A 10,507-nucleotide genomic window follows, 5' to 3' on the forward strand; every position below is an offset into this window, starting at 1 on the left:
TCTTCAGAAATGATAGGATGATGAGCAAAAAGCAGTAGTGAGAGGTGAAACTCTTACCTGTAGATGTTGGCGAAGAGCTGAAGAAAATCACAGACCGGTCAGAGGATGTCCGTTGCTAGTCCTGTTGTCCTCTTGGCTCTCTCCTGTGACTGTCAGGGAGAGAGAATGTGTCGGACGGATCTTTTCAACCTCCGGACGATTTCAGCTATGTAGAGAGGATCTATCTCTGACCTCCTCATTGGCTGAGCAGGATAAACAATGATGCTCATCCCTGCTAACACTGTAGTGTTACGGTAAGCCCTGCCCCACCAACACTGTACAGACAGAAATACCTGCACACTTTGATAACCTGTGTGTGTGTGTGTTCAGCCTGCAGTTACTGTAAGCCTCAAAGCCCACCAAAACAACCGACAGAAATACTCCAGAGTTATATCATACAGCTTTAAATGACTTATGTTCTATGTAAGACACAGTATATAAAATGGCATCACATCATATCTTTACATATTATACATGATTCAACAAGTATTATACAACCAAGATGACATGGTTTCTACCCACTGACCCAGAAAAGGATAGACCAAATTGGCTTCAAGATAACTCTTTATTAAATAATAATCATTATTGTAAAAAAGCTACATTTCCAAATAGGGACATGTCTTTGATTTTGAAGAGGGTGTCCTCAAAAAAAGTGTACTAAGTCAGAAAGCAACATTACAACAGCTAAAATATCATGAAATAAACGTGTCAGTCTTGAAAGAGCAATAGAAATTGAAAGGACAAACAATGCACGCACACACAAGCGCTCACAAACAATAGACAGCAACCTTTTAAAAGCTGAGGGTAGATATAGGTGTAATAGAATTGTTGTACCACATCTCAAAGTCCTGTATGCAGTCATACACACACACTCACACAGATCAATATCTACAAGGCAACTAAGTACTGCTTTAGATATGCCGTGCACACACACACAACATTCCCTCGTTTGAGCTATTGTAGTTGATCCATCATCTACATAATTCACAATCTTAAGGAACTCTGGTCCTCTCTCTGTTTTGTGCTTCAGTCTCCAGGTGTTTGTAGACACACAGGTCATATCACACCATGTGATTATAACCCTGGCAGGCGAGGTTAACGCCTCGATCCGACCGACAGCGTCATTGCGTTTTGGTACATCAGTAGTACATTCATTTCCAATGGAACGCTGCGTTTGCTTTGCAGCATTGCGTTGCAGAGGCAGTTGCAGTGCGTTCTGTGTTCTGTGTGGTGCATACGTTGGATAAATCCAACGTATGCATCAAATTGTATGCATAGACTTGACAGAAATAGTAGCAAAAGGTGAATGTTGAACTTTTGTTGCACACATATCCAGTACAAATGTTGGATTACATATTGGAAAAAGTTTGACTGCAGAATTTATTACGCAGCATTGATGCAATGACGCTGTCGGTCTGATCGAGGCGTAACACACAGGTAACAGAAATCCTTACATGTTTTTGACATCCAATAGAACAGGTTAGGGGGTGGTTTCAGATTAACTGTGGACAATCATGAAGTTACATTACAGTTACAGCCTCAGTAGAGCTGATCATAAAGAGAGTCCTGTAACACACTGGCGTGACAGGCATGTTTCAACATCACATACTGTCACAGGACAGGAGTCATTCAACTCCCTCACTGACTGGCTGGGTGAGAAACTCATCTAGCGTGTGATGTCACTGAGTCTGAGGTATGTTCTGGTTTTGAGAGAGATGTAAAGGTGAGACAAGTTTAGTTATCTGCAGGTGGCAAAATTGTTGAACGATAAAAGGAAAATTAGAGAGCGAGAGATCAAGTGCTGTCTAACTCAAAAGAACTGAGAAAGCTGGATTTGTGCTTTAAATTCTTGTGCATCTGAGTGGTATGTTAGAACATGGGGAAGGCTCAATGCCCCATACAGACCCCCATATGAAAAGTGCCAGCCTTTACCTTCACCACAAACCATTATTATTGCTGACATGGTACAGTTAATACGCAGATAACACTACCGAGGGGCAGGTATGTCAGAAAGGGATGGGGACGGCAAGGAGGATACCCACTGGGCAAAAACGGATTGAATCAATGTTGTTTCCACATCATTTCAACCCCAAAAATCAACGTGATGACGTTGAATCAACACGGAAAACTAATTGGATTTGCAAAAAGTCATCAATGTAAGGGCATTTAGTCTTTTTTTCAACCACCTATAAAGAAAATGTTTGTTGATTTCAAGTTCAATTCACGTTAGTTGACAACTAAACCAAATGTAAATCAAAACTAGATTGAACAGACTTCTATGACCTGTGGGTATGTACTGTCTGTAAATGGTATGTACGGAAACAGCAGGAATCAGGAAAGAGGGTGGCTTGCTTCACAATGTGTACACTGTCCCTACGGAGGTCTTGGAAGATAAAGTGAGGTTGGAATGGGTGCCTCGCCTCTGGGTGGTTCTTGATCACTCCTGTTTTGTGCTTGGGATGGAGTCAGGGGTGGGGAGGGGTCGCTGAGGAGGTCTGGGAGATCTTGGGAAAGTTTTGTGAAGATGTGGCTAAACCAGGTCACATACAGGTGGTCCCCTCAGGAAGACAATGCAACTGCTTCTCTATGATACACCGCAGATATGTATACCTACACACATACACACAGAGAGACAGACAGACAGACAGACAGACAGACAGACAGACAGAGAGAGATAGAGATAGAGATAGAGAGAGAGAGAGAGAGATAGATTAACACACAGTACATTGGAGAGACACCATAGATAGATGGTAGATGTTGCCACTGCAGAGATTTTGCCAGTACTGCACCTGCTCCTGAGTTTCTGCACCTCCCGGTCCTCTTCCTCCTTCAGCTTGGTGATGAAGCTCTGCAGCACCGGCATCTCAAACTTAATATACTGTGCCACCTGGTGGGGAGGAGAGAGAAATGCAGTTACAAACACAGCTAGACTTGACCTGGACCCTCAACTATTATGAAATCACAATACTGTAGTGGTAATAATAATAATAATAACATAAATGAGGTCATAAATAGTTATAACAGCTTATGTCCGTTTTTGGCCATTGACTACACTGTCAAACTGGTGTCAAGCCATTGTTGAGGACAGCTAATTGGCTTGGCTGGCAACCCCCCAAGCAGCTTAACTTAAGTAAATTATGGTTTTGCTAGTTTAGTGCATAAATAGCCCACTGCAGGTTCTATTGAACTGAGCCCTTTTGTAATAGTAAAAGGGACAGACAGAACATTCCATTCAGAGGATGTGATTTAGTTTAGGGGTACTGAGAAGTGGTGAATGATTTATCAGTTGTATAGTGGGTGGGGAATAATTTGGCAGTTACACATCAGCAGTCTTACATCATAGGTGACTTCCTCTCCCAGGTCCTGCTCCATCAGGAAGATTCTGCTGACCTGTTCACATGGACCCTGAAGCACACGCAGCACCAGGGGGTAGTCACTGCGCTTCAGCTTCACACGCTCTGAAAGAAAAAACATTGTCAGACCTTTACTGCATTACAATGGGTGTGCTTAAGTTATGTTAGTAGATTGCCATGTTTTGCCACAGAGCTGCAGCACTCTCGCGCACACGCACACACACACAAACACAAACTGCTAACATGGACCCTGCAAAACAGAGAAAGTGCTTCAGCTTTAAACTCTATGCAAGACCACACAACAACAAACACACTCACTCACCCCCGCTGGTGTGTACAAGGTACAGCGCAAAGTCATCTGGGCTGTTCTCAATCTTAAACTTGTTAAGTAGCACTCGCAGCACCTGGGGCGTGGTCATACAACTGTTGATCCGCACGTTAGTCACTGAACCATACGCTGGAGTGAAGACTGCAGTCTGAAGGGGCGATGGGGGCCGCACAATTATGAGAGGGTGAGAGGATTGAGTGAGAGAGAGACAAGATTAGTTTATTTGTGGTAGTATGTTGTCATTGTAGTAGTGTTTAGCTGCAGTATTATGGTGTGTGTGTGTGTGTGTGTGCATGCGTGTGAGTGTACCTTGTGATTGTAGAAGTGTCCGTTGATGGAGAAGCGGTGTCGACGTATCCTTCTCTGGTCGCTAGGCGACCGGCGCTGGCCCCGCCTCAGAACCCCAGCATCGCTCTTCGTCCTCAGCAGCTGGGTGGAGCTCTCATATTCCTCTGTCCAATCAGATCACAGAGATATGAGAAAGGGGAGGAGTCAGACAATCAAGCTCCAAAGAACGTCACAGAATGTTCTAAAATGTATTGTGTTGAACAGGCATGGCTACAGTGCCTTGCAAAAGTATTCAACCCCTTTGGCGTTTTTCCTATTTTGTTGCATTACAACCTGTAATTTAAATTGATTTTTATTTGGATTCCATGTAATGGACATATACCAAATAGTCAAAATTGGTGAAGTGAAATGAAAAAAATTACTTGGTTCAAGAAATTCTAAAAAATAAATAACGGAAAAGTGGTGCGTGCATATGTATTCACGCCCTTTGCTATGAAGCCCCTAAATAAGATCTGGTGCAACTAATTACCTTCAGAAGTCACATAATTAGTTAAATAAAGTCCACCTGTGTGCAATCTAAGTGTCACATGATCTGTCACATGATCTCAGTATATATACACCTGTTCTGAATGGCCCCAGAGTCTGCAACACCACTAAGCAAGGGGCACCATGAAGACCAAGGAGCTCTCCAAACAGGTCAGGGACAAAGTTGTGGAGAAGTACAGATCAGGGTTGAGTTATAAAACAATATCCGAAATTTTGAACATCCCACGGAGCACCCATTAAATCCATAATTAAAAAAGAATATGGCACCACAACAAACCTGCCAAGAGAGGGCCGCCCACCAAAACTCACAGACCAGGCAAGGAGGGCATTAATCAGAGAGGCAACAAAGAGACCAAAGATAACCCTGAAGGAGCTGCAAAGCTCCACAGCAGAGATTGGAGTATCTGTCCATAGGACCACTTTAAGCCGTACACTCCACAGAGCTGGGCTTTACGGAAGAGTGGCCAGAAAAAAGCCATTGCTTAAAGAAAAAAATAAGCAAACACGTTTGGTGTTCGCCAAAAGCCATGTGGGAGACTCCCCAAACATATGGAACAAGGTACTCTTGTCAGATGAGACTAAAATTGAGCTTTTTGGCCATCAAGGAAAACGCTATGTCTGGCGCAAACCCAATACCTCTCATCACCCCGAGAACACCATCCAATTTTCATTGGCAGGGACTGGGAAACTGATCAGAATTGAAGGAATGATGGATGTTTCAGTCTTCCAGAGATTTGAGACTGGGACAGAGGTTCACCTTCCAGCAGGACAATGACCCTAAGCGTACTGCTAAAGCAACACTTGAGTGGTTTAAGGGGAATGGCCTAGTCAAAGGCCAGACCTCAATCCAATTGAGAATCCGTGGTATGACTGTACACAGATTGCTTTACACAAGTGGAACCCATCCGACTTGAAGGAGCTGGAGCAGTTTTGCCTTGAAGAATGGGCAAAAATCCCAGTGGCTAGACGTGCCAAGCTTATAGAGACATACCCCAAGAGACTTGCAGCTGTAATTGCTGCAAAAGGTGGCTCTACAAAGTATTGACTTTGGGGGGGGGGGGGGGGGGGAATAGTTATGCACGCTCAAGTTGTCTGTTCTTTTGTCTTATTTCTTGTTTCACAAAGAAAAATATTTTCCATCTTCAAAGTGGTAGGCATGTTGTGTAAATCAAATTTACATTTTAGTTATTTAGCAGACGCTCTTATCCAGTGCATACAAATGATACAAACCCCCCAAAAAATCCAAAGGCAACAAAATAGGAAAAATGCCAAGGGGGGTGAATACTTTCGCAAGCCACTGTATCTGATGTTGGATAAATAATTGGGTTTTCCATAATAACAAGCTGAAGGTTTTCAGACTAGTCTTCTATAAGACCCACCTTCTTCCTCATCCTCCTTCACAATGCTGTCCTCTGATTGGCTCTCGTGCTCTGTCACTTCTATGGTGGGCGGGATCTGCTGGGTACCTTCATTGCTACTGACATAAGGCAAACATGAATATTCCCATATTTAATAGGCTGACCTTATTTATGACACATTATCTTCTCTTCAAAGTTATACTACATCAGTGTGTAATTGACACTGGCAGAGGAACAGTGAAATATGGTTTCTATGTAATCTGATCGGAGACAATAATGTGTGGTCAGAGTAAACTAGAAACCCTGAATCTAGGTCATAATAAAGATATACCAGTATGGTGGCCACAGGACAAACATTCACCAAACCAAACTCTGTAAAATGTCAACCACATGCCCACTGACACAGACACTATCCTGGTGAGACAAAATGAAATAAATATGCTTGGCCGTTGATGAGTATGACATTTTAGGATAATCATTATGTTATAGCAATACTTTATTATCAGTTAAGAAATTATTTTTGGCTCACAGCATGGCTTCAGGACAAACGGTAATAACAAAAAAATGTAAACATATACTGTGTATACCAAACATAAGGAACACCTTCCTAATATTGAGCCCTCAGAACAGCCTCAATTCGTCGGGGCTTTGACTCTACAAGGTGTCGAAAGCATTCCACAGGGATGCTGGCCCATGTTGACTCCAATGCTTCTCACAGTTGTGTCAAGTTGTCTGGATGTCCTTTGGATGGTGGACCATTCTTGATACACATGGGAAACAGTTGAGCATGAAAAACCCAGCAGCGTTGCAGTTCTTGACACAAACCGGTGCGCCTGGCACCTACTACCATACCCTGTTCAAAGGCACTTAAATATTTTGTCTTGCCCATTCACCCTCTGAATGGCACACACACAATCCATGTCTTAATTGTCTCAAGGCATAAAAATCCTTCTTTAACCCGTCTACTCCCCTTCATATACACTGAAGTGACATCAATAAAGGATCATAGCTTTCACCTGGATTGACCTGGTCAGTCTATGCCATGGAAAGAGCAGGTGTTCTTAATGTTTTGTAAACTCAGTGTATACTTTTCATACATACTATACGCAGTACATGTTTCTATATGTTGCCTTCTATGTGTTGATGGTATGGTAACCAGAGCTCACTCCCTACCTCTGATTATCCAGGGCACAGCCGGAGTGCCAGGAGGTAGAGGAGGGAGGGGGCCTGATTCTCTCGTGATCGTCCTGCATCTGCAATCTAATAGGTCGACGCAGGCCCCAGGAGATATTCAGCAAACCCTCCACGATCAGCTCCCCTTCCTCCTGTAGAGACAGAGTTACCATGATCAATACACACACATACACACACACACAAAAACACTGACAGTTATTATCCCTTTGGGGCAGGGTGAATTATTGAGTCAGTGAGGGGTAAATTGAACAGCAAAGGTTTGAGAGAGAGGGTGCGTGAGAAAGGGAAAAATAAACAAAGAGAGGAGGAAAAGAAAAAGCATACATGCAATAAAGAGAGGTGAAATAGGAGGGTGCAGCTATTTCACGATTTATGACAGTGATTGACAAAAATGGAAAGACTCTCGCTCTTACTCTCGCTCACACGCATACACACCAACACACACTACCGATACCTCTCTGTGTCTCAACTGCAGGTTCTGTCCATCATAATAGAGGTTGTAGGTTTTGAGGTGGGACAGGACTGTTGCCCTGAAGACAGAAAGACAACTTTAATGACAACAATCAATTAATTTACCAACATTGTATTATTACACACATCTGTTCACACTGTCTGTGTGCATCTGTGGCGTATGTGTGTGTGTGCATGCCTTACTTGCTGATGAACTTTTTGTCTCCGATCTGAACCCCGTCCTGCATGTTATCCATTCTCAGTCAGCATGAGAGGAGCTGGAGAGAGAGAGAGACAGATCAGAAACCGTAGTCAGATGTTTTTATAGGAGGTTGATGGGAACCAGTCTAGGGACGAAGCAGAGAGAGGACATGGGAAAGGAAGGGAGAGAATAGGGTGGAGTGGAATACAATTACATAAATGTGGATAGATATTGGAGAACAAGAATGCAATAGAGAGAGAGTGACTATGATGAGTCTCATGACACCTCATGATCAACCAGAGGCAGCAATTCACCCGAGCATCACCATGGAGACACACCACATTGCCACAGAGACAGGAGGTGGGTGGGGCAGAAGAGTAGGAATATGATTGAAGGAAGAATAAAACATTCAAAAATGATTGGAAGAGAATAAATATCTACCTCAGACAGACAGGCATGCAGGGAAATACAACGATCACTGATTTCATCCATCTAGTCTGTCATCAACTCACTCAATATTGTTAAAGTGGAACTGACAGTATTTTAGCAACATTAAATCTGGTTAAATCCATTCATATACACCCCCAGGAAGAATATGACACTTTTAAAAATATTTTCTGACAAGAGAGTACTTAGACTTGGCCATTTTCATCTTTTCAGAAATTCTTAGAATGTTTGGGAATTATGTATACAAAGGCATTTGAGAAGATTCTATAGCAATATAGAGTGGGAAAGTGGCCGTGCGTTTGGACAATTAATGGACACTGCAGTAAATAAAACCTAATAAATACATCTGTCTCTTCCAGGACCAGAGTCTAAGCAGACCGGTGCACCATAGCCAATCAGAGCAACAGTAGGCCTTGACTTAGCTTGAGGGATCGAGTGAAGAACTTTGATCACTTCAATGCAAACTGTAGTCACGTGTCATACGCCAGTGGTCGCGAAGTGTCAAATTTAATCAACATGGCTGCATTTTCGGCGTGTCAGACAAAAGTATGAAAAAATATATATAGATGACATTGATTTTAGCGTTGGCAAATTGGCTTAGTCTCGTAGTGAGGACCCTATAAAACGTAGCTAGCTTCATAAACATATTCTGAAATGTATTGGAATAAATTACCAAACTATAAAACTACCTAGCCAGATATGTGTAACTATAGCTCGCTAGCTAACTGAGGAGTACTAGCTAGCTACGTTAGCTTGCTAGGCACATTAATAGCTTTAGGTTGGTTGTTTTTTAGCTAAATTTCAAGATTTCCACCAAGGACGTTGCCTCTCTGATCATCACTCTCCCTCGCTTGGTCAAGCGACATTTAAGGTACACTCGGATGTGACGATGTAAAATGTCACTCAAGGGCTGAGGGTTTAGGGCCGAGGGTTATCTACTTTGAATTTGGACTGCAGCCTCTGTCTCTGACTGACTCAAACAGGAACAGGAACAGTCAGTGTGAGATGGAGCAAGACAGCTGTGCTACACAATTTCTCTCTCTTCCTCTTTTTCTCCTCCTCTCTCTTCCCCCCATCCGTCTAAAACACACAACACTCACAGAAAATCACTAACACACATGGAAAGTTCTGTGGTGACCATCACACACAGACATTGGACTTTTAATTTAACATGGCATGCTGCCAGCACCCTTCAAGGTTTCCTTCCTGCCCAGCTGAGAGAGAGAGAGAGAGAAAGAGAGAGAGAGAGGAAGGACAAGAACAGGTGCAAGGCACGCTGGAGGCACATGGGGCACCCTCCATACCAAATAATTTCAGTTGTATTAACACACACATTCAACACCCTCTGACACGCACGCACGCACACACACAGTGTCTCAGACTTGTCCTTCTCCTTGGAAGACCTCTTAAATCAAAACTTGCTGTTAATAACAGACACTCTAAAACACACAATGTTATCCTATCCAGTACCCATTGTATATTTCCACTTGGCTACCTCCCCATCCCTCCCGTGAAACATTACTGAAATATCTGCCAATAACAGATCCATCCAACATAAACATTTGGATGTGTGTGTGCGCGTGCGTGCATGTGTGTGTAGAAGGCTGCTGTGTGGCTTACCGTACTGAGAGCTGTGTGACCCTGTCAGGCCAGGAAAGAGACAGAGAGATCTGCTACCAGCACTAGTAGCACAAACACACGATATGTTAGTCCTCAGGGTCCAGTTGACCTGAGGCTGGCTCGGCTTGAGCCGGTGAAGCTACTCTGTCCTTTCTGTGGAGGAGAGAGTGTGTTCAGCACTAAGCGTGGCTCTTCAGACTTCAGTAGCTGGTTATCCAGGGGAGTTACCCAAGGCCTCAGTCTAAGGCTTCTGTGTGTTTGTAGGGGATAGGCAACGGAGAGAGCACCAGGGAGAGAAAGGGGCGGTCGAAGTGGCTGGTTTAAAGGAAGTGCTCCCCTTCCGCTAATCTCTTCCTCCTTTAGAGCCTCAGCCACAGCGGAAACTGATGCTGCCGCTCTGACATGAGAGAGACTTCCTCAATTCAAACTACAGACATGAAATATGATATCTCTCTCCCACATACACATGGACAAAGGCACCAACGCACACACACACACACACACACAGCTTCTCTCTGAAAGGCTCACAAGTACCCCCATATACATACAGAGAGAAGTATTGAAAGGTAAGAAGCAACAGACAACACCCACACACATAGTCTACCTCACGTGTCCAGCCAATGCCTCACGCAAACACATTCAATTATCGTGACCATATCAAAAATGTAATACCAATCAACCA

At 43.4% G+C, this 10,507-nt stretch overlaps 1 protein-coding gene across 2 annotated transcripts; it reads right to left on the reverse strand.

The window, feature by feature from the left end:
• Window positions 1–585: 585 nt before the first annotated feature.
• LOC311144607 (ras association domain-containing protein 2-like) lies at window positions 586–10,068 on the reverse strand. Of its 2 annotated transcripts, none has more exons than XM_084180645.1 (10): window positions 9,826–10,068; window positions 7,761–7,834; window positions 7,561–7,636; window positions 7,086–7,237; window positions 5,934–6,028; window positions 4,030–4,172; window positions 3,715–3,868; window positions 3,376–3,497; window positions 2,829–2,926; window positions 586–2,649 (listed from the first exon to the last, which is right to left on the reverse strand). In XM_084180645.1, the coding sequence occupies exons 2-10, from the start codon at window positions 7,811–7,813 to the stop codon at window positions 2,580–2,582; spliced, it is 963 nt and encodes a 320-aa protein (XP_084036771.1). In that variant the 5' UTR covers window positions 7,814–7,834; window positions 9,826–10,068; the 3' UTR covers window positions 586–2,579. The 2 variants fall into 2 exon arrangements, with proteins under 2 accessions (XP_084036771.1, XP_084036770.1); XM_084180644.1 differs by having other exon boundaries at window positions 2,509–2,649; window positions 5,934–6,031; window positions 9,826–9,910.
• Between the last annotated feature and the right edge of the window lie 439 nt (window positions 10,069–10,507).

This window comes from Coregonus lavaretus (assembly GCF_964263955.1).
Source record: "Coregonus lavaretus genome assembly, chromosome: 17".
NCBI classification, from domain to species: Eukaryota; Metazoa; Chordata; class Actinopteri; order Salmoniformes; family Salmonidae; genus Coregonus; species Coregonus lavaretus.